This window comes from Apodemus sylvaticus, chromosome 1 (genome assembly GCF_947179515.1).
Source record: "Apodemus sylvaticus chromosome 1, mApoSyl1.1, whole genome shotgun sequence".
In the NCBI taxonomy this organism is placed as follows: domain Eukaryota; kingdom Metazoa; phylum Chordata; class Mammalia; order Rodentia; family Muridae; genus Apodemus; species Apodemus sylvaticus.
The window spans coordinates 56,625,005-56,650,549 of NC_067472.1; the positions used below are offsets into that span (position 1 = coordinate 56,625,005).

The 25,545-nt window shown below is 55.2% G+C and overlaps 1 protein-coding gene across 3 annotated transcripts; it reads right to left on the minus strand.

Moving 5' to 3' along the window:
- Positions 1 to 882: 882 nt before the first annotated feature.
- On the minus strand, positions 883 to 20,793 carry Cdc42bpg (CDC42 binding protein kinase gamma). Of its 3 annotated transcripts, none has more exons than XM_052191697.1 (37): positions 20,544 to 20,793; positions 18,153 to 18,244; positions 17,985 to 18,068; positions 17,539 to 17,634; positions 16,990 to 17,138; positions 16,073 to 16,166; positions 15,739 to 15,939; positions 15,407 to 15,655; positions 15,011 to 15,090; positions 13,874 to 13,962; positions 13,717 to 13,797; positions 13,408 to 13,514; positions 13,133 to 13,312; positions 12,824 to 12,904; positions 12,574 to 12,695; positions 12,413 to 12,488; positions 12,096 to 12,202; positions 11,912 to 12,026; positions 11,260 to 11,408; positions 11,095 to 11,183; positions 10,813 to 10,865; positions 10,625 to 10,720; positions 10,481 to 10,540; positions 10,174 to 10,279; positions 9,791 to 9,924; positions 9,568 to 9,707; positions 9,397 to 9,478; positions 8,516 to 8,732; positions 6,961 to 7,023; positions 6,265 to 6,864; positions 5,370 to 5,467; positions 4,939 to 5,023; positions 4,707 to 4,827; positions 4,472 to 4,589; positions 4,155 to 4,278; positions 3,952 to 4,040; positions 883 to 2,014 (listed from the first exon to the last, which is right to left on the minus strand). In XM_052191697.1, exons 1-37 carry the CDS (start codon positions 20,701 to 20,703, stop codon positions 1,958 to 1,960), a joined length of 4,644 nt encoding a protein of 1,547 aa, XP_052047657.1. In that variant the 5' UTR covers positions 20,704 to 20,793; the 3' UTR covers positions 883 to 1,957. The 3 variants fall into 3 exon arrangements, with proteins under 3 accessions (XP_052047657.1, XP_052047648.1, XP_052047644.1); XM_052191688.1 differs by having other exon boundaries at positions 3,952 to 4,037; positions 10,625 to 10,723; XM_052191684.1 differs by having other exon boundaries at positions 10,625 to 10,723.
- Between the last annotated feature and the right edge of the window lie 4,752 nt (positions 20,794 to 25,545).

The following is a 25,545-nucleotide window of genomic DNA, read 5'->3' on the forward strand; positions in this document are numbered from 1 at the left end:
CCAGGTTGGCCTCAGAGACCTGCTTGCCTCTGCCTACTGAGTGCTAGAATTAAAGGTATGTAGCTTTAAGGTTTATTTGTATTTTATGTGCCTGTGTGTATGTAAGTGTACCATGTGTGTGCCTGCTGCCTGGAGGTCAGGACAACAAGTCCCCAGGAACTGTTATTATAGATTATATTATTATATAATCACATGTGATGGCTGGAAATTGAACCCAAATCTTTTGGAGAGTGACCAGTGCTCTTAACCACTGAAGCCTTTCTTCAGCCTGTCATCCGACTCTTGGAGATCAGGCCAGGGGTCTGGGCAGAAGCCGAGTTGGTGGAATGCTTCTGTGCTAGTTTGAGAATCTGAGTTTGGTCCCTAGAACACAGGTGAGAAAGCAGGATAGTGGTGTATCTTATCCCCAGATCTTCAGAGGGGAAAACAGAATCCTGGGATAGTTCGGCGGGCCAGCCTATGCTACCAACTCTGAGAATAAGGAGAGATTCCATCTCACAACCCAATGTGGCCCAGTGTAGTGGTGCACATCTTTCATTCTATCAGAGGCGGGCATATCTCATTTTGAGTCATTTTGAGATATTCTTGGTCTATAAGCTAAGTTCCAGACTAGCCATCGGAGACACATAGTTAGGACCCTGTCTCAAAAACAAAAACCAACCAATGAACCAAGCAACAACAAAAACCTACCCAAGATCACAGCTCCTGGGGGCTCCAAGGTTGCCCTGTGGCCTGGGACCATCCAAGGTTGCCCTGTGGCCTTGCTTTGGGCATGCACACAGAGGCCAGCTCTCAGCTGTCCAGGGCTCCTACCACTCCTCTCCTCTACACTCCCACTTTAGCATGGTAGGACAGACCGAGGCAGGGAGGCTGGCAGCTTATAAAGTTGGCTTTATTGTTTCTTGCCACATCTCAGGGCATCAGAGCCCATCCCTCCTGGGAATGTGGCGTTTAAAGAGATAAATACTTCTTTCACTCCCCACCCTGTAGCAGGGTGAGGTTTAATAAAAATACCAATATAATAACAATAATAATGACTGTGATCAATAGTAAAATGCCCCTATGTTCCCCTAATACACTTGGTTGATTGAAGCTTCCAGAAAAGGGCCCCCTTGCTGGGAAGGGCCAAAGTGTGCCTGGAGATATCTAGTGGTCCCCGCAGGGTGTCTATCTCCCACCAAGAAGCCCTTATAAATACCCTCCCATCCCCTCCCTGCCTAGCGACCATTTTTCCTGGACGGATAAGCTAGCAACAGTCCTGCTCTCAGTCCCAAGCCCCACCCTAGAGAAAAGTCCCCGGGTCTGGGATTTTCCCCTGGTTCACTCTCCCTCCTCCCCTCCAGTCTTTCCAACGTCCTCCTCATCACGTTTCGACCTTCTCTCTTCTTTTCGGGTTAGCACCCATCTCCTGATTACGTCACTCCCTCTTCTGCTCCCTGTGCTCCCTCACCTTCCTCTCTCCTCTCTCACCTACCTCATTCCCTCTTCTATCCTTCCCAGTCAATCAGAGCCCACAGCCCAGTCTCACCCTCAGCTGGGGCCGTGCTGCGTAGACAGGACACCAGCATACTCCCACGGCCCCGCCCCTCCATTCCTCATGCTGACTCCTAGCAGCGTCCCTGGGACTGACCCTATGAAGCACAGCTTTGGCACAATCTTCCCTAGGCACCAGAGCCATGGCACTCCCAGAGGCCAGTGTAGGCCTGTGTTGGAAGCCCAGGGGAAACGCAGGGATAGGGCAAGGAGTCAGACCCCTATTCCTGGGGGCCCAGGTGTGCCTTGATCTTCTTAACCCTCCACCCAGGCTCTCCCTGAGTCTAAATTTCAACATGTCCCGGACCGGCCGGAGGATGGCATCCCGCAAACTCCCCGGACCAGCCGGAGGATGGCGTCTTGCAAGCTCTCTGCTTCCTCAGTCCTTCTGTCTGGGGAATGGGGTGGGCACTGCCAGAGGGCGTCAGGGGGAGCTCTCTGACTCAGGATCTGGAGGGAGACTTCGGGGTCGTTCTGAGACCTGGAGGAAGAACAGGAAGTTAGCTGGCAGAAGGGACAGAGGCTCAAAGGACCCAGTATTTGCAGTAGCAGGACCCTAAAGGAAACCACACTGAAGGTGTGGGCAGAGTCCTCACAGACTCCAAAACGGCAGCGCACAAACCAGAGTCTGCTTCACTCACTGCACTCCACATTCAGCGGAAGCCATGCTTTAGTGCAGGCAGAAGAATGAAAACTGACCCAACCACCATGGACCCCGCTGAACAAAAGACACGCATGGAAGAAAAATCTCGGCAAACTGGGTGTAGAGGTGCATGTCTGAAATCCCAGTACTCAGAAGGTGGAGGCACAGAGCCACATGTTCAAGGCCAGCCTGAGCTACATGAGACCATTTTTAAAAAGGGAGAGAAGGGAGGGAGGGAGGGAAGAGGAAGGAAGGAAGGGAAGAAAGAAGGAAGGAAGGCAGGCCACAGCACAGGAGCCAAAATGGTAGAGGAGATGTCGGTGGCAGTGACACTCGACCATGTGGCCAGAAACATGTTAAAGGTAAAGTTGCCAGCAGTCTGAGCATCGCGCTGTGGCGGGACAAGCATTCAAACAAGACGGGGCAGCAGGGAGAGTTTGAGTGTGTCAAAGAAAGTGGCGGGCGGAGCTCAAGTGCTGTGGTGTGACTGTGAGGGTCGCAGGAGCTCGGAGTGCTGTGGTGTGAGGGTCTCGGGAGCTCGAGTGCTGTGGTGTGACTGTGAGGGTCGCAGGAGCTCGAGTGCTGTGGTGTGACTGTGAGGGTCGCGGGAGGGTGAGTGGGAGCCTTCCCAGCGCCCATCAGGTCTTTCCTTGACCCCAGACAACACAGGCTGCTTCCGTATGAGTTCCCCCCCTGTCTTTAGATTGGGTCTCTGTTAAGAATGTAGCTCAGGCTAGGCATGGTGTCACATGCCTTTAATACCAGCACTCGGGCAGAGGCAGGAGGATCTCTCTCTTTTTTTTTTTTTTTTTCGGTTTTTTTGGATTTGGTTTTTTTCAAGACAGGGTTTCTCTGTGTAGCCCTGGCTGTCCTGGAACTCACTCTGTAGACCAGGCTGGCCTCGAACTCAGAAATCCGCCTGCCTCTGCCTCCCAGAGTGCTGGGATTACAGGCGTGCGCCACCATCACCCGGCTCAGGATCTCTTTCTTTTTTTTTTTTTTTTTAAAGACTTATTTATTTATTTATTTATTTATTTATTTATTTATTTATTTATTATATAGGAGTACATTGTAGTTGTCTTCAGACACCAGAAGAGGGTGTCAGATTTCATTTCATTACAGATGGTTGTGAGCCACCATGTGGTTGCTGGGATTTGAACTCAGGACCTCTGGAAGGGCAGTCAGTGCTCTTAACCCCTGAGCCATCTCTCCAGCCCTCAGGCTCTCTTTCAATTCAAGGCCAGCCTGGTCTACATATCAAGTTCCAGAAAAGCCCGGACTAAATACAGTGACCCGGTCTCAATCCCACCCCTTTACCCCAAAAAAACACAGCTCAGCGGCAGAGTGTTTGCTTAGCATAAACAACACCCTATGTTTGAACCCAGCACTGCATATACATATACATATATATATAAAATTTTAATTCTAGGCCTTGGGAGATGGCTCAGCAGGTAGAACAGTTTAGCGGATAAAGCGACTGCCACACAACCTGAAAGCCTGGCCCTGCGCTCTGGCATGCAGGTAGAGAGCCAGATGGCACCGTGAGGTACCATCGCCTCACACACCTGTCACAGGAACACCTTCAGTGTGCAGGTAGGACAGGCGCAGGGGGCGTGGCCCCCCTGACTGAAGCATACAGCTAGGGCTTGGCGAGCCAAGCGTTGCAGGTGAGTCCACCTGTCTCAGAGGTGACGGGGTCCTCTCCCAACGCAGAGCTCATCCAGAAAGTGCCTAAACTTTGAGTGGGGGAAGGAAAGCCCTAACCGCTGGCTCACCTGTGTCAGGGAAGCTGCAGGGCTCAGGGACCCCTGGGGGCAGGACACCGATTCGCTGGACAGAGATGTCCAAGGTTTCCTCTTCACTACTGGCAAGAGTAGGGAGATAGAAGGTCAAAATGCCTGCGTCAGATCTCAGGGCTCGGAAGGGGGGTGAGGCAGAGGAGGCAGGCAAGAACTAGAGGGTGCAAGGCTGTCCTTACGGGGGTCTGTGTCTCCAGGGAGACCATCGCTGTCTGTGGACACTGGGCGCCGAAATGCCTCTGAGAAGCTGTGGGGTCTCTGGGATCCGGAGCTGCGGGCACCTCTGCTCTTCTGTCCCTGAGCCTGTCAGGGGACAGTGCAGAAGGGCTAGGACCAGGAAGCTCACGCCATGGGAACTCAGCTTCTGGCAAGGATGTACTGAGGTCCGTGTCAGAGGGATGAGTCATCTCCCTCAGCAGCCAAGCAATCAACAGACAAACCCTGTGATTGGATCAACGACTCCAGGGAGCTCTGTAGTTGGCTCCAGAGGACTGACCTGGGTCCCGTCCCTGGCGCCGGGCCTTCCCTCCGTGGGGCCCACGTGTACCAGGTGGTTGAAGTTGGTGGGCGGGGAGATGAGCTTGGAGCGCACAAACGGGTCCTTCAGCATCTCCCTGGAGGCAGAGCGGGTGTAGGTAGGCGCAGGCCGTGCGAGCCTGCGAACAAGCGAACCTCACCCCGCCCCAAGAGCAGAAAGTCCCACCCAGCAGCCACACCCCACAGGCCAGCACCTGCGCTGCTGCTGTCTCTGCTCATCAGACACCCGGAAGAAGAAGCGGCGCTTGCTCTTGGTGCGGAACAGCTGGCGCCGGCTGTTGTCCGTGAGGTCGGGAATGTCAAACTCATCCTTCTCTGTGGAAAATCAGGGAGCCGGGGAGGTGCTCACGTGTCCCAGCCGGCGGCGGGCGCACAAGCTCACACTTGTGAACACACACAGATGTAGGCAGGCATACACTCCCTCACCTGCCAATGGATTCCTGAGGTAGGTCAGGCGGACCTTCTCGGTGCCATAGAGGAACAAGGAGCCTTCTGGATTCAGGGGTCTTACCTGAGACAGAAAACACAGAGGTCTGGCCATGCCACCCACCCCACGGCACCTGACCTGTGCTCTGGGGCGACTGTCACCTTTTCTTTTTTTTCTTTCTTTCTTTTTTTTTTTTTGTTTTTTGTTTTGTTGTTGTTGTTTTGGATTTGTTTTTTTCAAGACAGGGTTTCTCTGTGTAGCCCTGGCCGTCCTGGAACTCACTCTGTAGACCAGGCTGGCCTTGAACTCAGAAATCCACCCCTGCCTCCCAAGTGCTGGGATTGCAGGTGTGCACCACCATGGCCTGGCTTCTTTTTTTTTTTTTTTTTTTTTTTGGTTTTTTGGATTTGTTTTTTTCGAGGACTGTCACCTTCTTGAGTGGCACCGTCTGTACCCATTCTGCTCTCCTCACGTCAAACACGTCAATGGAGTTTTCACTGAACACTGTTAGGTAGGGCGCTGTGTAACCTGTGGGTGAGAATCAGCCTGTACTGTGTAGCCCTGGGCAAGCCAGGTCCCTCTCTGAGCCTGTTTCCTCTGTCCCACAGGGAGACCTGCTCCACCCAACTCCATAACAGATGAGATAATAGCCAGCCCTCACTACATGCCCACACAGTTCAAATGCTTGGCATGTTTGTCCTCTCTTCACTCTCGGCAGCTCCAGGTGGAGCAGGTACTATAATCACCCTGACCTTGGACATTAGATGAGGTAATGGAAATCTCAAAGTAATGGTCAAGGTCATACAGCTAGTGAGGGACAGGAGACAGCGGCCAGTGGCAGTCTCTGTCACACTCAACCCCAGGCCTCAGCACAGACGAGCCTCTGCTCATAAAGGACACTGTCTCCTTCCTTCCTCCAGCCCACCACGTCGGCACTAGTGACCACACCAAGCCACGCCTTTCCTCCGTCCATTTGTTCATTCTCACAAGCACAGCCCCCAGGGTGTGCCTGCCCAGGCGGCAGGCTGAAGGAGCCAGCCCTAGCCTGCTCTACAGGCCCTGGTGACAAACAGTCACAAAGCGAAGGATGAGACCCAGACAGAGGTCTGAACCGAGAGGTGGCAGAGGAGTCAGAGTGCAGTAGCGGGGAGGGAGGGGTCACAGGTAGCCCTTGGGATGTGAAGGTCGGTCACAGAGCAGCTAGCGGCCGTGGGCCAGGTAGGGAATGGCGTGAGGAAAGCCCTAGACAAGCTGCTCAGGACACAGTACAGTCGCAGGACCCCCAGTGCCTGACCCCACCCTGCCAAGCCCTCTACCAGCCTTACCCCAGCCGATGGGTGCTGCTGGCCACAGTAGCTCGTGGCTTCGTGACTTGCGGCCAGCGCTATCCACATAGACAGCAGCAGTGGCGAAGAGCAGCAGGAGCTCGCTGAGGCTGAGCTCTACGGCACCCAGGGCCTCTCCCAGGCCCCCACGGGATGCTGGCAGCTCCTCAGCCACCAGGCCAGTTCCCAGCGCTAAGGGCGCGGCCTCATTGAGCAGCGGGTAGAGGGTGAAGGTGCCTGCGGCACCCACACAGAGCCGATCCCCCAGCAACCCCAGGCTCTGCACGGGAGCTGGCACTTGCAGCTCTCGGATGCGGCGCTGCCAGGGCCCTGGTCCTGGGCCCAGCTGGTAACAGAGAACTTGGCGTTTGACTGCCACACAGAGCACTGGAGTCCGGGCCTGCAGGATGCGCCCAGCTACCAAGGCCTGGCAGCCTCGGGATTCAGGGATCTTGGCACCTGTCACCTCAGCATTCTCCAGTTCGGCCAGGGAGAAGAGGCGCACACTGGGACCACGGCCACAGAGCACGACCAGCAGGCCAGCGGCACAGCTCACAGTCAGCCGCTGCACCCGGCGGCAGTCTCCCACCTGGAAGATGTCTGTGGTGTGGGCAGGAGAGAGGAGCATGTGGGTAAGAAGCAACAGCTGCCCGTGCTGCCCAGGCCCACACTCACCCAGGCCCAGCCCTCTGGTACCATTGCTGTGGAGGTGAATCACAAACAACCCCTCCTCAGTGCCCAGGGCAAGCCGCTCTTGGTCTGATAAAGGAAGAGAGGTCAGAGGTCAGAGACACCTGCCAGTGACACCTGTCCTTACTGGTCTTCAGTTTCTCTTGAGGCAGTAGGATTGGTGACCCACACATTGCTGACACACCCGTCCTTAGGCCCTTCTTGATCAAGGTTTACACTGGCTCTAAGGAAAAAGGGCCTTGGTGACTGTGGTCAGGGCTGAGGGCCACTACCTTGAGCTGTGGGATTCTGGGTAAGCCTCAATATAAACCTCCATCTCTGGCTCCTAGCTGACCCAGGGACCCACGGTCTCTGCTGTGACCCTGACTGGAGTACGTGCCAGCTGGAGCTGGTTCGGGGCCTCAGTGAACCCACGACAGCTCTGCACCCGCCCCCTTGCTCAATCGCTGCCAGGAAGAAAGCCATCAGAGCCTCACTGGGCCTTCTGTGGAGACAGTGTCTGACTCCGGGCCGGCCTACAACTCACTGTGTGGCTGGCTTGAGCTGGCATGAGTCTGAGGTAATCTTCCTGTTTGGTTGTTGGTGTTGTTTTACCAAAGCAGGATCTCATGTGTTATATGGTTCAGGCTGTGCTTGACTCAGTATGCAGATGAGGCTGGCTTTGAACTCTCATTCTCCTGGAGCTGGATTTACGTGTGTGTGTGTGTGTGTGTGTGTGTGTGTGTGTGTGTGTGTGTGTGTGTGTGTGTGTGAGTGACTGCTCCCAAGTCCAACTTGTTTGTGTGTACAATGTTTTTCAAAAAATTACTTTACATGAATGTGTGCTGTGCTTTGCCGGCATGCATGTCTGTGCATGTGTGTGGCCTGGTGCCAGTTGAGGACAGAAGAATGTTCTAGTGGGTGCTGGGAACTGAGCCCAGGTCCTCTTGAGGAGCAGCCAGTACGCTTAACCACTGGGACAGCACTCCAACCCAGTTTTTGTTTGTTTGTTTGCTGAGCTGAGCTCCTGACACGCCCCTTCTTCTTGTGTGCTGGGATACACCTGTGCACCAGGCCGTGCCTGCTGGTTTGAGTTTTTGAGACAAGGTCTCCACATGTAGCTGTCTTTATACTCTCCTTCTGCCTCTGCCTCCCAGGTCATCTCTGTCTCCCTAAAACCTCTGTTCCTTGAGATTCCCTTAGAAAAAGGAAAACCAGCTGGGAGTGGTGGTGCATACCTTTAGCCCCACTCCCCACCCCCGGTACTTTGGAGGCAGAGGTAGGCAAATCTCTGTGAGTTCCAGGCCAGCCTGGTCTACATAGTGAGTTCCTTGACAGCCAGGGCTATAGAGAGAGATCCTATCTCAAAAAACAAAACAACAACAGAAAAGAGAACCAGAATGCTCAGAAATGAAGTGGCGAGAAGCCAGGCTTCTGAGAGGCTGTGTGCCTATGCAAGGTGGGACCCACAGCTGGGGCTAAGACGATGGTTATTGCATTTGTGACTAGCCTTGGCCAGTGCCTCCCTACAGGCCTGACCTTAGGCCACTCAAGAGTGACAGCCCTTCAGCATGCGACCTACCAATGACAGCAGCACAGAGCGCATGAGGCAGCAGCGGCAGCCCGTTGTCGTAGGCCTCCTTGAGCGTGTACACTGGTCGGGGCCTCGGCCGTGCATCCAGCAGCAGCCGCTGCAGCTCACACAGCACCTGAAGCCAGCGCTCCCGCTCCCCCTCATCCTCCGCCAGCAGCAGCACAGTACATGTGGTTGGTGGCACTGTCAGCTGGGAGGCTGTCACCTGTGGACAGGGAGTCAGGCTGGAGGGCTACAGCCAAGAGCCAGCCAGTCGTCTGTCCTCCTTCCTTCTTCCCCTACGATGTTGTGAGCTAGCTGGCTGTAGTGGGAGATGGGGAGGAAGCCAGCAGGGGGCCGGACAAGCAATGCCAGGCCGGAGCCCAGGGATGGGCTCCACACACGGGAAGGACAAGCACTGCAGGAATGCAGAGTCGAATCCCTAGAGCAGGCCTGGGGGACAAGCCCACCACCCAGTGTTAGTGAGCCTGGGGACAAGGTCCTGGGCCTGGGCGGTGCTGGCAATGCTGTGCAGAGAGATGAGACTGGGGAGGAGTTACACAGGAACTCAAGGCTATAAGGAACAAGGTCCAGCCAGAGCAGTTAAGGAGTCCAGGGCTGAGGGTGAGGGCATCTGCAGGCTCGATTGCTAGGTGGCCCAGATTATCGCTTCAGAGCCTCCTGGGGTGCTGGGAAGCCATCCAAGGGTGTGTAAACAAAGCAGGGAATAGCCAGATCGCTGTGTGGCAAGCTCATGGTTACTATAGACAGAAAGCATGTGGAGTGAGGTGGCTGGCAGAGGGACAGAGTGGAGATACACCAGGAACCAAGACAGGGTCAGCACAGGGAAAGAGATGGAGGCTGGGTCCATCCTGCCCTTGAGCGCTCACCCTGAAGATGCGTGGCAGGTCCTTGGATTGGGCATGGATGACATCTGAGGCCAACACAGGGGTGGCTGAGAACTGGGGGTCCCTGAGAGGTACAAAGGACACATGAGATACCACTCCTGAATGAACTCCTCACTACCCATGACTTGTCCTGTGGTGCTGTCTGGGACCTACCTCAGATCCAGGGCCTGCAGGAGGACCCCACTGGCCAGGCTGCCTCGAGGGTCAGGAGCATCAAAAAGCAGCAGGCGGGAGTCACTGAGAGCAGCGTACACGCGCTGCCAGCCCCGGCGGACACCTGAAGGCCGCGGCACCTAGTGGGAAGACGGCATGGAGGGCTGGCCGCACAGGTCCTCGGCTCCCAGCCTGTCCTCCTCAGCCCTCAGCCACAGCTCACCGACAGGAAGCCCTCGTAGGCAGTCCCTGTGCCTGTTTCGGGGTGAACGCCCAGGGCTGTGCGGAGGAGTTCAGGGGGCACAGGGCAGGGTGGGGCTTGTGCCACACAAGCTGAGTGACAGAAGTAACCACAGGCTGTGGAGAGATGGAGAGTTTGGGAGGATGAAGCAGGTCAGGCCGCCTGAGCCTTCCCAGACAGCTCCCCCGGGGCTAATGCCACCTGAACTGTCACCCAATGCCATCGAGTGAGAAAGGAATACTAAGTAGGAGAATTTGATAAGAGACGTGGGTGCTATTGGGTTGAGAACAGCCTGGGTGTGTCAGGGTCATACTGGGGGGCGGGGGTACGGTGTGAGGGAGAGCCTGATGGAGAAGGGTTCTTACTGTCACAGCCCAGGCCCTGACGGCCCAGGCCCAGCATCAGTGAGGTGCAGCGGAGACACTTGGTAGGGGATGGAAAACTCCGGAGACGCAGGGTGTGGGAGCCAGGCTGTGAAGGAAGGCGTGCTGTCAGCATCCCCAGCCCCTCCCCGCACCCGGTGCACCATCTCATCTGGGAGGCCATGTCAGAAAACCAGCACCAGCACCACCCTAAACACGGCCTGACACAGTCCCACTAGGGTCCCAGAGGGATTATGGGGAAGGGCTGAATGGCTTGGTGTCCCACTGTTCCGCCCCTCTGGCCACTGACCTTAGCAGGAGGACCTTCTGCAGGGGTAGTGGTGGCAGCAGGCACCCTGGGGAACACGCTCTGCAGAAGATGACCGAGCCAGTGAGGAGGGAACGGGAGGAGAGGCCCTGCCCTGTCCCCCCAAGGACCTGCGCAGATCTTTACCCCCATGCGCAGACTGCGGCGGCCCTCCGGCCTCAGCTCTGCTTCTGCTCCAGACCTTGGGCCCTCCCCTGAACTGCCAGGGTCCTTGGCGGAATCCTTCTGGGAATGAAGGAAGATGGGAGAAAGTCAGGGTCACCGTGGTTCTCACCAGGACCCCTCCCTAGCTAGTCCGTCTGCCTGGATCTTACCTCTGTGTTCCAGAAGGCCAGGAGAGGGATGAGGGAGGCAGAGGGCTTGGCATCTGCGGACAGAGCGGAAGGTGCTGAGGTCACTGCCCCAGGACTAAGGGACCAGGGTGGGTGGGGGCTCGGTTTCCACCTCAGTAAGATACAGGTGTGGCACACAGCAGTGGTCAGGAAGTGCTGAGTGACAGCCAGGTCCTATGGGGGGGGGGTGGCTTTCTCTGTCCTGGGAGTGTCCTAGTACTCATGAGACTGGAGCTGGGGACTGGCCCCAAGGCGGGCACTCACCTCCTGGCCCCCGAGCTTGCAGTTCCTCCCTGAGCTCAGTCACCTCCTGCTGCAGGGCCTGGCTTTGCTTCTCGGCCTCCTGCAAGCGGCTGGGGGAAGAGGGCAATGGCTCACCACAGGCCTCTGAATGAACCCTGCTCCTGTAGTAGCCGCTCATGGTCTCACCGTTCAGCCTGCCGCTGAGCCTCCTGCACCTGCGTCAGCCGCTCCTGCAGACCCTGCTTGGCACGGATCTCAGCCTCCAGTGCCGACTGGAGCTCTAGCCGGGCTGAGGCCTCCATCTTCTGCAGCCTCCGAGCCTTCCACTGGTGATCCTGGGAGAAACCAAGTATCCCCCTGAAAGATGCTCTCTGGGGCTGACAGCTTCAAGGACGCCCTCCCCTCCTTTCTTCCTGCTGAAGCCTGTGCCTCGCATGCTGCCTGGCCAGACTCAAAGACCCAACTCTCCTCACCCCTCAGCATGAACCTGGAGCTTTAGGGGATGACAAGACGGCTCCAAAGGCAGAGGTATGCTGCCGAACCTGGCAACTTTTTTTTTTTTTTTTTTTTTTGGAGTCAGGGTTTCTCTGTGTAGCCCTGGCTGTCCTGGAACTCACTCTGTAGACCAGGCTGGCCTCGAATTCAGAAATCCTCCTGCTTCTGCCTCCCAAGTTCTGGGATTACAGGCATGCGCCACGACCACCCAGCTCGAACCTGGCAACTTCAGTTCAATCCCTAGAGCCCCACATGGTAGACAGAGAGAACTAACTTCCTGTCAGCTGTCTTGTGACCTCTACACATATACACACGTGCCACGGTCCGTGTGCACAGGGCTCACCAGAGGCCGGGTAGGGAGTGTTTGGGTGCCCACATTTCTCAAGGACTCCAGCTCCTCAGCCATCTTAGTAGCCAAGGCCTGCAGGTAGCCTCTCGAGACCTTCTCGTCGTTCACCCTGAATGGGAATGCTCTGTGTCAGCCTGGGCCCTCAGCCCAGCCCCCAGCCCAGGCACCACGCACCTACCAGCTGAGGATGTCCGCGATCTGAGCCTCCCAGTTGCTCTCCGTCTCCCGCCGCTCACCCTCCAGACGCTGCTTACTCTGCAGCTCCAGCTGCAGCTCTTCTGCCAGCTGAGGCCACGGAGGACGGTGGGCTCAGTCAGAGGCCCCCGCAGCCCTGGAGGTCTACAAGTTGCCCACCCCCTGCGGGTCTCCCCGTGGGTCCCCTACATCCTGAGCCCTGTGGAAACCCACATGCTACAGTGTGTCAGCAGCCGGGGCCCTGGAGCTCTGCCCTGACCCTGCTGGCACCCAGCCTGTCCCCGGCTGTCCCCTTCTCACCCGCGCCTGCTCCCGGCTCAGCCGCTGGTTTTCTTCCTGCAGTCGGCACAAAACCTCCTCTTTCCCAACACTGATCCTGGGGGGAGAAGGCCGTGCAGAAGAGGTGACTCCCAGTCTGGCGCTGCCCTGTCCCCTCCTGGCTGCCCCTCGCATGCACTCACCCTTGGCTGCAGGCACGCTCCAGCTGCTCCCTCAGAGCTGCCACCTCCGTCCTCAGCTGGGCCTCTTGAGACTGACCCTCAGGAGATCCTATGCCGTTGGTCTCAGGGGCTGCATGGACGGTCTTGACAATGTGGAGAGGGGGCAAGGCAGGGGTTTGAGAAGCCATGGTCCACCCCAGCCCAGGACAGGGGTCTTCTCCTACGACTCTAAGGGAAACTGTCTGCTGCCAGAGGGCAGAAGCTTCCATACCTTGGCCTGTGAAGACTCTTGTTTACATTGTTCCTGGAGCCGTGTCACCTCCTGACTCAGGGTGGCCACCTGGCCTTCGAGCTGTGAGGGCACAGGGACAAGGTAACGCCAACCCTGACCATCTAATCCTCTTCGTGTCATCCTGACAACTTACAGACTCATCCAGCAGCAACCACAGGTAGCCCCAGGTACCCATCTCACCCCCAGGCCCTGTCTGAGGTAACCAGCCACGCCACATGGGATGCCAAAGACACGGGCTCCCAAAACTCTGAACTCCTTGCTGCGCCCTCTCGCACTACCATCACCAACCTCTCTCCGGACAACCCAGGCTTCCTCCAGCTGGGAGTTGAGGGCCTGGATCTGGCTGGCTGCAGCTGCCTCTCTCTCCTGGGCTTCCCAGAGCCTCTGCAGGAATTCTTCCTGCCGGTTCTGGGCTTGACACAGTTCAGAATCCTGCACGCGCAATGCTGCCCGAGCTTCAGTCAGCTCCTGACGACCAGGGTAAGAAGGGCAAAGCCAAGTCAGAGCGCTGACCTTAGAGACACGGAACCCTAGGCCACTCGCTCACCTCACCTAGTGCTCACCTGCTGGAGGCGGTCCTTCTCCTGTTGTAGTTGGATGTTTGGGGCTGGACTTCTAGCATGGAGGCCGTCAGTCTGTGAGAGGGAGGCCTTGCTGTCCCTCAGTGCCTCTGTCAGAAATAGTCATTGAGACTCGCACACAGAACAACGCCACCTCAGCCAAGCATTCTGCGTGCAGGATCTCAGAGAACTTTCTCCACAGCCAGGGAGAAAGTCTACTTCCCCACAATCGCACAGCCTACACAGAGCAGGAGACAGGGCTGGGACCCAGGAAGGATCGAAGCTGTTCTAGGAACAGGAAGTGCGTGATACCTGCCAGCTTCTCCTGAAGAACCTGTACTTCTTTCTGCAGCCGCACCAGCTCCTGGGGCTGGAATGGGCCATGTAGGGGCTCTGGCAAGGGAAGGCCTCTGGTGAGTAGCCAGGCCCTCAGCAATCCACCCCTCAGCCTGGCCCAGCTGCCCTGTACCTTGACGCTTCTGGCTGAGCTCCATGCTCACACAGTGGGGCTTCCGCTCTGGAGCAGTCATTAACTCAGAGCTCTTCTCATCGATGGGGCTAAGAGGGGACAAAGGAACACAGTTGGCAGAAAACCATCCTCATGGACCAATAGTCCATCCATCCAAGAGACACCCTGGCACTTGTGCTCCAGACCAGGCCCCTAGGCTCTTTGCTGAGAAGAGAACCATTAGGCCACGCCCTGCCTTTGGGGCTCTCAAGTGACCTTGGAAAGCAATGGGTAATCTGAACTTTGGTTTTCTAACAGGAAAATGGAGGTAACAACAAGGCCTTGCCCAACAGTGTGGCACAAACCGTTAATCCCAGCACTCTGGAGGCAGAGGCAGGTGGATCTCTAAGTTCAAGGCCAGCCTGGTCTACATATAAAGTTCTAGCCAGGACTACACAGAGAAACCCTGTCTCAAAAATTCAACCAACCAACCAACCAACCAACCAACCAATCAAAAACAAGGCTCGTGCAAAGGTTCCTGGGGCCAGTGAGCTGTATCAGCTGGTTAAGGGTGCCTACTGCCAAGCCTGAGCACCTGATTCCATCCCAGGGACCCACAAGGTAAAGGAGAGAACTGACTGACTTCTCACAGTGGTTCTCTGCCCTCTACAAGATCACGGTGATACATCATGCCCATATGCTATGCATAGAGGTATATTAAGCAAATAAATAAGTTAATGTAAAGAAAAAAATCAACCCAGTTAACAAGGTTGGATGAGCCTGCTGCCCCACACCCAATCCCCAACGGCCCTCAGGGTGCCGGCAGAGCACGCCTTCCATCTGTGCCTCTCTTGGGTCTCAGGACAACCCAAGGTATCTGAGGCAGTAATGCTCCCACCCATTTTACAGAGCCAACGAGGCTGCACAGGAGAGGCTCTCGGTAGCCTCTGCTATGAATCTAGTGCACTCAACAGTCTGTCACACTGGTATAGCCACATGTCCCAGGGGCATAGCCACCCAAGACTTTGGTGGACCCTGAGGACAGAGAACTGAGGAGTGTCGACTATCAAATGCTGAAGCCCTTTTGTCCCTTCCCATGGGGCTGTGACAAACCACACAAGGTCCCGGCTTCCCAGCAGGTGTGAGGACCAGACTCACCTGCCAGAGGTGTAAGTGAAGCCTACAAATGGTAGGTGATGGCCTGAGAAGGCCCCGTGGGAGGACGGTGGCAGCGTCTCCTACAGAAGTGGGAAGGAGAGTCAGAGCCACAGACCAAGTGAGAACCAGAAGAGGCCTGTGAGCTGGGCATTTACTGGGGTGTATCCCTGGGGAATAACACAGCCACCATCAAAAGGGACCACAACTCCCATGAGCCTTTGAGTTCAAGGTCTCCAAGAGGCTGCAGGGAATTTCCTCTTAAGGTACGCTACAGCTCTCATGAGCCTCAGGGGTCCAGAGGCCTCGACCTTTCCACTGCTCTAGAGAACATTTGGGGTAGGTTCCCATAGCTCAGAGGATCAAGCCAAGCCTCTTACACAGACAGCTGTCACTCACTGGACGGTTGAGGGTATCATCATCCACATCGAAGTTGGAGGTATCCATCGGCCCACGCAGCTCAGGGATGTATGGAGCTGTGCTGGTTGCAAGTCTCTCCCAGTCAACCCCTTCAAAGAAAGGGTGCTTCCGGAAGTCGTCCAGCCCACCGCGACCCAGCCGCTCCTCCTGACGGCACAGCAGCTGTCGGATCAGGTCCTGGGCACTAGCAGGCACATCGGGTACATCAGAGGGGAACTGGAGGTGGTCCTGTGGGTCAAAGAGGGTGCAGGTCAGGCTGGAAGTTACCTGCCACCACACAATGTAGGTGTCCCAGGGCCACATAGTCAGACCTCGTGATTCATGATCTTGCCGTAGGTTTCTACCAGGGATTCTGCATAAAAGGGTGTTTCCCCAAAGAGCAGCTCATAGGCGCAGACTCCCAGTGACCACCAGTCACACTGTGGGCCGTAGTGGCCCTTGCCTTCCTCCATGGCCTGTAGGATCTCAGGAGAGATGTAGTCCGGAGTCCCAACTGCGACTGATGAATCCACCTGTGTCAGGGGTGTTGACGCCATGAGGCCACAGGCCTGGAGGCAGCACCCTCCTCTCCAGGTCCCTACCTGTGACCCGATGTCCCTGCACTTGGCCTGTATCCTCAGCTCCAGTTCTAAGTGGGCTCCTTACCATGCCATTGTTGTTGAGACGCAGGCAGGAGCCGAAGTCTGCCAGGCGGATGTGGCCATTCACGTCCAGCAGGATGTTGTCAGGCTTGACATCCCTGAAGGAAGGCGGAAGTATGGCAGGCTTGATAGGTGTGTGTGCTCAGACATGTCTGTGTGCATGCGTGTACATGCTCCTGTCCTGTGTACATGCTCATCCATGTTCCTGTCCTATGTGCATGCTCAATCTCCAGTGCATACATGTTCTCACACGTCCTATGTGTACATGTTCACACATGATCCTGTGTGTACACACTCACATGCTCCTGTGTATACACGCTCACACATGTTCCTGTGTGTACACGCTCACACATGTTCCTGTGTGTGTACATGCTCTCACATGTTCCTGTGTGTATGTACATGCTCACACATGTTCCTGTGTGTACATGCTCACACATGTTCCTGTATGTACATGCTCATACATGTTCCCGTGTGTACATGCTCACACATGTTCCTGTGTGTATGTACATGCTCACACATGTTCCTGTGTGTATGTACATGCTCATACATGTTCCTGTGTGTATAATGCTCACACATACTCTTGTGTATACATGTTCACATATGTTCCTCAGTGTGTGTGTGTGTGTGTGTGTGTGTGTGTGTGCATGCTCATACATGTTCCTGTGTGTGTGCACATGGGAGTTAGTAAAGGCAACCGTTGATTCTAGGGGCTACAAAGTGCACTGTGGGGGATGCAGGAGTCAGATGTCCCCTGAATGGGTAACACGCCACTCCTCTGCCACCATGAGTTGGGTGGGTTTGAGCCAGGGCCTTACCTGCTCTGAGCTCTGACTTCCTCAGCTGTAAGATAGGCCCACTGGCAAGCGCTAGCAGAGGGCTTTAGGGAGGAAGGCCAGGAAGTGACAGAGCTGGGGGCCCCACCTGTGGACATAGCCCAGCTGGTGCAGTGAGTGGATGGCCAGAACCATCTCGGCCAGATAGAACTGGGCCAGCTCCGGTGGGAGGCGGTCCTCAAAGCGGCTCAGCAGTGTGAGGAGGTCCCCGCCGGCGTAGTAGTCCATCACCAGGTACTGGAGGGCAGTGCAGAGCCACGAGTCAGACTCGGGATGAGGACACCTGTTGACCTCACATTGGTTCCTGGGGGGCTCTGGGAAGGCAGGGCTGAGCGGTCCCTGAGGACTCAGAGTGCCTGGCTCCTTTTTTCTTTCTTTTTTTTTTTTTTTTGAGAGAGGGTCTTACAATGTAGCTCTGGCTGTTCTGGAACTCACTATGTAGAACAGGCTATCCTTGAACTCACAGAGATTTGTCTCTTTCTCCCAAGTGCTGGGACTAAAAGGTGTGTCCCACCATGCCCATGAGATGGGCAGCTCTTAAGCAAAGCTAAAGAAGGAGGGTGTAGGGCCAGGAGATGGAAGAGTGGTCCTTTCTTTTATCCCTGACAAGGCTCCCCGACTACCCAAAGATCCTCACCAGGTATTCCTCATCTTGGAAGGCGTAGTGCAGAGCAGTCACCCAGCGGCTGTCTCCCTTCACTAGAACATCTCGCTCCTCCCGAAAACACGCAGTCTGAAGCAGGTTTGGAGAGCAGGGGTATAATGGGGCCAGCTCCCAGAACTCCCCCTTTACCAGCTCAGGGAATAGAGGACTCAAAAGCCCAGAAGCTCTGACCAAAGGAACAGCTCTGCTCAGCCCCAGGCTGGGCTAGCCTTGGACCAACCTGAGCCCAGGCTTCCTTGTAACGGGTCTCAGTATATCCATAAAAAGAATGGGACAATCCCTTCATCCGTAAGTAAAGCTTACTGTGAAGGGTAGGAGACAGGTAACCACTGAGAGGGACAGCTGTGCCCCGTCCGTCTTCGGGCAGCACGCATCCCTTCCCCCACCCACTGGTAGGGTGCACTTGACCCCAGACTGACCTCAGCCCTCTTCAGCATCTCCCACTTGTGCAGCATTTTCATGGCAAAAATCTGGCCACTGTCCCTCTGCCTCACCACAGCCACCTGAGGGGAGGAAGCAAGGCCTGGGTTAGACCAGGCCGAGCGCAAGGCCCTTGTCCTCGCCCACTGGTGCCAAGACTGACTCACCTCCCCAAAGGCCCCTCTGCCGATCACCTTCAAGATCTCAAAGTCATCTCTCTGTAGACGCAGCTCTTTCACTTTTGTTACAAAGGGGCTGGCTGAGGGGACAGAGCGGACAACGTTTGGTTTGGTTTGCTTTGTTTTTTTCCCTATAAGCTCTCATGAGATCAGGACAAGGATGACTTTCCCAGAGACAACCCAGTCAAGGGACAGATCAGAAGCAGGGCCATTTGGTCATGATACAGCATGGTGAGGGTCCTGACTCTGTGGACCACCTCAGAGCCTTCCTGGGCACGCACTCCAGACTCCAGGTAGTCTCCATCTGAGGCACAGAGGGACCTTGTGGTCTTCTTTAGCAGGGGCCTAATCCTGACAGCCAGGTTACCCTAGAGACAATCCACTCTCACCCCTAGTTCACAGCCTTTGACCCCTCAAGGCCAGCCCAGGGGCCTATCTGGGAAACTGGACAGGTGACATTCTTTATACCCAGAAAGGCTTCTCTGCCATCCAGGAACTGTGGGCCTGGATCTGGGGACCCTGTAGGCACACAGCAGTCTGGCCAGAGGTAAGGCCTGGGGCAGCCCCTGAGGGCAGGGAGGACAGTTTCTACAGTGCTCCAGAAAGACATGCTGTGCTCCCCAAGTGGGGCCCCTGGGCCTGGAACAGATACCAGTCAGCTCAGGTACTCACAAGACACACAAACAGGGCCAAAAACTTCACCTGGTGCCCAATGCCAGCACCTGAGGGTGTGAGCACACAGGATTCCTTCCAGGCTCAACAGCCCTGCCACTTGGAGCCCTGCCTCCCTCCCTGGACGGGGCACACAGGCAGGAACCTCCTCCTGCATCACAGTCTGTTCGCCCCACCACCACCTTCACAAGGGCTATGTCCGGCCACTCCCAGGCCCTCCCCAGAACTGGAGTGGTCTTAGGCCAGGGGAAGGGCACTGAGTCTTGGAAACTGATGAAGACAGGAGTGACCAGTGAGGATTGGGGGACATCTATGATCTGGCACCTTGCCTCAGTTTCCCCCTGCCAGAAGGTAAACTCCCTGCCAGCTGGGCGGGCCTGTGGGTGGGACAGAGAGCTGCCCCACAGGTTTATCAGGCAGAACCCCCACAGCGGGGGAGGTGTGGAAACCTCGCTACAGAAATTAATTGTCTCTTCCCAGGTTTATGCACAGAACTAGGGAGGAGGAACGGCTACCAGCCCGTAGAGCTGTCAGAGGTGACCACCAGCCACATGGGCCGGACTTGGTGCCCAGACCCAACCTCCTGGACAGGATGCCTAGTACCTTTGTCTTGCCAGAAGGGGTGGGGGCTCTGGGCAGGAGCAGGGACAAGTTGGGGCAGGAGAGGCGTGAGTCACGCCCGGCCTTGGAGTTACCTCGGGAGATGTCAACAGACATCCCCTATGTTGGGGTCCTAAGCAGAGGTGCCAGAGACAGGCAGGGAGAAACACACATATGTATAAACACACACACACACACACACAGAGGTATGGGTGTCATGTGGGAGTGATGACAAATCATACACATGTATAACACGTAAGAGTCAGGTAGGCAATGGGGGCAGGGCCCTCTAACTGCTCTCCCCTCAGAATGAAATGGCAGGACTGGATGGTAGACCCCCAACCGTACTAAGCCCAGCCTTGTGCTTGCCCATAGCTCAGGAGCGCCAGGAACTCTGATCACCTACTAGGCAAACACCCCACTCTCCAGGCCCAACTCCTATGCCCTCTGCACCAAAGCCTGGCCAGGTGTGTCCAGGGAACCCTTGTGCTGGCATCAGTGCCCACATTGGGTTTAGGGTCACCCTAGGTCAGCCATTCCCAAGGATTCAAATAAAAAATAAGACACTTGTAATGAGACCCCCACATCCTCCAAAGGGCCTGAGGTTGGTTCTCAGTCCCCGCTAGGGACTGAAGTAAGGAGACTTGTCTGCGTGTGTGTGTGTGTGTGTGTGTGTGTGTGTGTGTGTGTGACGGGTGAGAGGGGTCCCAGAACAAAGTGCCCATCTCTTGAAGAACGAAGGAGATTGAGAAAGTCTGTATGTTCATGTGACACAAAACGGTGTCCACCTGAATGTATGTTCTGGGTAGGGCATGAGGTGACCGTTGTGAAAGATGTGTATTGGCAACATGTCTGGGGTCTGTAGCAGGGAATGCAATGAGAGTATGTGGGGACTGTACTTTATGTACCTGTCTCGGAGGTTGAGGTAAGGTGCAGGTGAGCAAGCGGGCTGTGGAGTCCGATGGCAAGCGTTAGATACAGCGCAAATAGTGCTACTTCAGGAGGAAGTTTCTGGAATATGCCATCCCCAGGAAAAGGTCTGGAGGCACAGAGCTCCAGGTGTTGTCCCTCCAGCCTCCCTTCCCGGGTGTTGCCCTGACCACTCACCCCAGCTCAGAAACTGCGCCACGTTACGCTCCCGGCGCAGGGGGGCGCTGCTGAGCTCGTGGTGCACCCCCAGCAGCAGATCCAGGAGGCCGTCGAGCCCTGGGCTGCCACCAGCCTCGCCCCGTACCAGCTGCTCCAGCGCACGCAGCCGCTGCTCCATGGCTCCTGGCTAGAGCCAGGCCGCCCGCATGCCCCGTCCGTCCGTCTGTCCGGCGATCCGTCTGTGGTTCCGTGGCTCGTTCTGCGCGGCTTCCCCCCACCCTCCCGCCCTCCCCGCTGTCACCTTCCTCGGTCGCCACCCGCGCTCCTTCACCTGGCTGCCCGCCACGCCCTCCAAGCCCGCCCCCGACGGACGGGCAGGTGCGCGCCGGCCAATGGGAGCCGCGGCTGAAGGTGAAGGTGGGAAGGCGGAGGCGCGCGGGGGCGGGGCCGACCCTCGTCCAGGAAGTGGGAGGGCGGGCCACGAAAAGTAACTCCTGGGCGGGGTTGGAAGGGGTCCTTTGGGGTCGCAAAAGGCCCCTCTGATCACCGTGCCACCGCAGTACCAGCGCCACCTAGACCCTCATGAGACACTAACCTAGATGGAGCCTACCACAACTTCCCGCGCGACCCAGCCAGCGGCCTGTCTCTTAGCCAGGCCAGAGGGTCTAGGGGCGGTTGCGGCCCTGAAGCCGGATGGGAGTTGTAGTCCGTTTTCGCCCCGGTTTGCAAGCGCTGCTAAGGCAACACACCCACCTACCCCAAAAGTTTCTGATCTCCTTTAAATCCTTAAAACTAACCCAGAGACATGTAGTTGAGGTAGGATGGGCACACTCAATTAGCATGAATATACCGAGGCTTTGGAAAGCTGAGGGTAGTGGTCTCTGAAACTAGGTTTTCCTGTGAACTTAGGTGGTACTGATTTTTAAGGCTTTGGCAGGAACAAGGCCCTGAACTGGAACGTGGAGGGCACAAGAAGTTTGAGATGAGCTGATGGAGGCAAAGAAGGAGGAGGTGCTAGCTGTGTCCAGCGAGGTTTTGATTTCTGGCCATCTGTGGCCATCTGTGCTGGTCTTAACCTTGACAGACCAGATACCAAAGGTGTTCTGGTGCCTTTTAAACAACTTGTTCTTTAATTGGAAGACCTATTTAGAGGACTTCCATCTGGAAGCTGGAGATGTGACAGGATCAAGTTATCAGCGTTGAGGGAGGAAACATTCTGAATGTTTGCAGGGGCTAAATGAGTGGGATACCCAAATCCCACCAAACAGGGTTTAGAAACACTGTGAGGGTATGTTGGGTGGTGTACTGGCTGGTTTTGTGTATCAACTTGACATAGGCTGGAGTTATCACAGAAAAAGGAGTTTCAGTTGAGATCCAGCTGTGTGCATTTTCTCAGTTGGTGATCAAGGGGCCCCTTGTGGGTGGTGCCATCCCTGGGCTGGTAGTCCTGGATTCTATAAGAAAGCAAGCTGGCAAGCCAGGGGAAGCAAGCCAGTAAGTAACATCCCCCCATGACCTCTGCATCAGCTCCTGCTTCCTGACCTGCTTGAGTTCCAGTCCTGACTTCCTTTGGTGAAGAACAGCAATGTGGAAGTGTAAGCTGAATAAACTCTTTCCTCCCCAACTTGCTTCTTGGTCATGATGTTTGTGCAGGAATAGAAACCATGACTAAGGGGCTGGAGAGATAGCTCACAGGTGCTCTTCTGAAGGTCCCGAGTTCAAACCCCAGCAACCACATGGTGGCTCACAACCATCTATAATGAGATCTGATGCCCTCTTCTGGAGTGCCTGAAGACAGCTACAGTGTACCTACAAATATAATCAATAAATCTTAAAACAAAAACAAAAACAAAAAACAAAACCCTGACTAAGACAAGTAGTGGTGTGGGAGTGCATGCATTTAATCCCAGCATTTGCCGGGCAGTAGTGGTCCATGCCTGTAATTCCAGCACTCTGGGAGTCAGAGGCAGGCTGATTTCTGAGTTTGAGGCCAGCCTGGTCTACAGAGTGAGTTCCAGGGCAGCCAGGGCTATACAGAGAAACCCTGTCTTGAAAAAACCAAATCCCAAAAAACAAAAACAAACAAAAATCCTAGCACTTGGGAGGCAGAGACAGATCTCTGGGATCTAGGCCAGCCTGGTCTGCAGAGTGAGTTCCAGGACAGCCAGGGCTGTTACTCAGAGGATTCCTATAAAAAACAGTGTCGGGCAGTGGTGGCACACACCTTTAATCCTAGCACTCAGGAGGCAGAGGCAGGCAGATTTCTGAGCTTGAGGCCAGCCTGGTCTAACAGAGTGAGTTCCAGGACATCCAGGGCTACACAGAGAAACCCTGTCTCAAAACAAAACAAAACAAAACAAAGAACAGAAAACAAAACCCTGCAGGTCTTTCATTTGATCTTTATAGAAGCCCCTTCTCCATGGGGTCCACAATTTGAAGTGGGGAAAACACTGGCATGCATTTCTTTCCCAGATCTATCAGGCTGGGAAGGAGACTCAGGACTCAAATTCAATGCTAGGCCCCCATGGTACTGCCAAGGGAGGATGGGGAGGACAGGCTGGAGTTTGGCTTTATGGTTTTTGTTGTTGTTGTTGTTATCTCATATAAACTAGGCTTATCTGGAACACACTAGTCAAGAATTCCCTCAACTCCCAAGTGTACTGCTTCAACTTCCTAGATTCTTAGATTACAGGGTGGATTGGTGGAGCCTACTGGCTCTCACCTGAGGGATTCTGAGACCTCCCAGCCCAGGGCAGGGATGGAGCCCACAGAAGATAAGAAGCCACAAGGAGGCGCCAGAGACTAGGGGAGGAATTGGTGTCTAGTATTTGAGAGTCACCATGGAGAACTAGTAGGCTAGGCCCAGTCCTGGACTGCTGAGTCTCCAGCCACACGGTCAGTCAAGGACCAGCTGCCCAGTTCTCTGGGCTTGGCAAGCTCTTTGCATCAACTTCCCCAAGACTCTTAACCTCTCTGAAAGCTGAATTCTGAGAAAATCCCAGCCCCAAGCAGGTTTCAACTTCACACCAGAATAGAAGAGAAACTAAGTCCGAGGCCAGAGCCAGGACTCATATTTGAATTGAACAGATCGACTGGATATGGTGGCTCAGTACTCTGAAGGCAGAGACAGAAAGATCTCTGAGTTCAAGGCCAGCCTGGTATACATAGTGAGTTTTAGGATAGCCTGGGCTAAATATAAAGACCTTGTCTCAATAAGTAAATAAACAACTGGGCACGCCAGACCTCTCAAGCACACAGTCCTTTATTAGTTTTTTTATTTTGAAGCATGGGTACCCTGGGCTGGACTTAATTCTCTACAGTCTAGATAGCAAAGGTAGACAGTGACCTCATCCTTCTGCCTCTACCTCCTCCCATGCACCTGTGTCACAAAGTTTTAGGGAATCAAATCCATGGCTTTTTTCATGCTAGGGTAGGGGAATCCCTCAACCTACTGAGCCTCATCCTCTGCACCCTGGATTAGTTATCTCACTGATTTTACAAGCTGCTGCTTCCTTGTCTGTATAAGTGGTCCCCATCACATATCAAAAAGTCCTCAAGGACTCACTCTATGATGGACCCTGTTCTGGCTTCAACACATGGCCAGGCTTCTAACCTAAACTCTCAGAGAAGCCCCAGGACCTTTGTCCTACTGGCTCTGTTCTGATCTCTGAGCTAGGCTCCCGGGCCAGAGGGCTGGCCTTGCCCACAGCAGAGCACTACACTTGGCTCACGTTGTAGTCCAGTGGATGAGCGAATCTGGCGGCAGCAGAGCCTCAGCCCCAGCCAGTCTGAGCAGTCAGGCCGCTGTCCTCTGTCTCTTGTCACACATCCGCTTCCCGCAGCATCCTCTTCCAAAGGCTTACTGTGCGGCCATTGCCTCCTGGAGGCTCAACCAGGGAGCAGGAGGGACCTGCTCCCTCCACTGCAGCCCTCCCTTGTCTCCCAAAAGTCTCTGGTGGAGGTGTTGGCACCAGCTCTCAGGGAGAGGCCCTGGTCACAGATAACACCTTGCCCTCTTAAGGAGCTCCTTGTCATTTCAAAGTGGACACAGATCTCTGATCTCTACCTCACAGGTGTATTGTTATCCACCTCCTTCACAGACTGACAGGGAGGCCAGGAGGCAATGACAAACAGCTCTACGCTCTTCCTGTAGTCCACACCCTGAGCGCCTGGTTCTCCATTGCCAGCAGCAAGAGGGTACCATGGGCTGTGGGATATAAAGGAACAAAGCAAGGCCTTTCTAGTCAGGCTTGGTAAATGCTCCTGTAAAAGGCTTTGGATAAAGAGAAGGAACTTGTCACCTCAGAGCTCAGGCCCAGGAGAAATAGACAAAGTTCCCAGAAGGGACAGACCCTGAAGGGGAAGGGACTTGGACCTTGTTTCTGACACCCTTTGAGTCTGGAGGGAACCCAGATACAAGATGGGCCAGGAGAAACGTGCCTGTAATTGCTGTGACCACATTTCAGACTTCCTGGGCGCAGGCTTGCAGTTCCCCATCTAACATCTAAGCTCAGCTCCTTGGGGTGGGGTGGTGGAGTCTCCTGGCCCGAGTTTCAGAAGTAGTGCAAAAGCTCTGACTCTGCATCCCAAGAACGACTGTCTGTCCCTCTCGACTCCGGAGAGCTGGGGACAGGAGGCTGGTTGTGGGGTCCCCTGGGACTGCTTACTGTGGCCCAGGTATAATACCCTGGGCCAGTCTCCTTATCCTCTGTCTGAACATCTTCTATGGACAATGGAGAGAGGTACCTGATTGGACACAAGGGACACTAGGTAGCATGATTTCCTCCTGGGTCTCCTATTGGTGTCTGTAACATTTCTGTCTGGGAATAACATAGGGGCCATCTGAGGCAGAAAGCCTTTACTGTTCCGGGCTTGTTCGAAGGTTTCTGTTGGGCCAGTGGACACCCCTCACTTTTAAACCTGTGCCGGCTCCCGCACCACTTTCCTACCTGCCGCACTATGGGTATTTCCTGTGAAATGTCCAACATTCCAAACGGGTGGACATATGGTGGTTTCATCA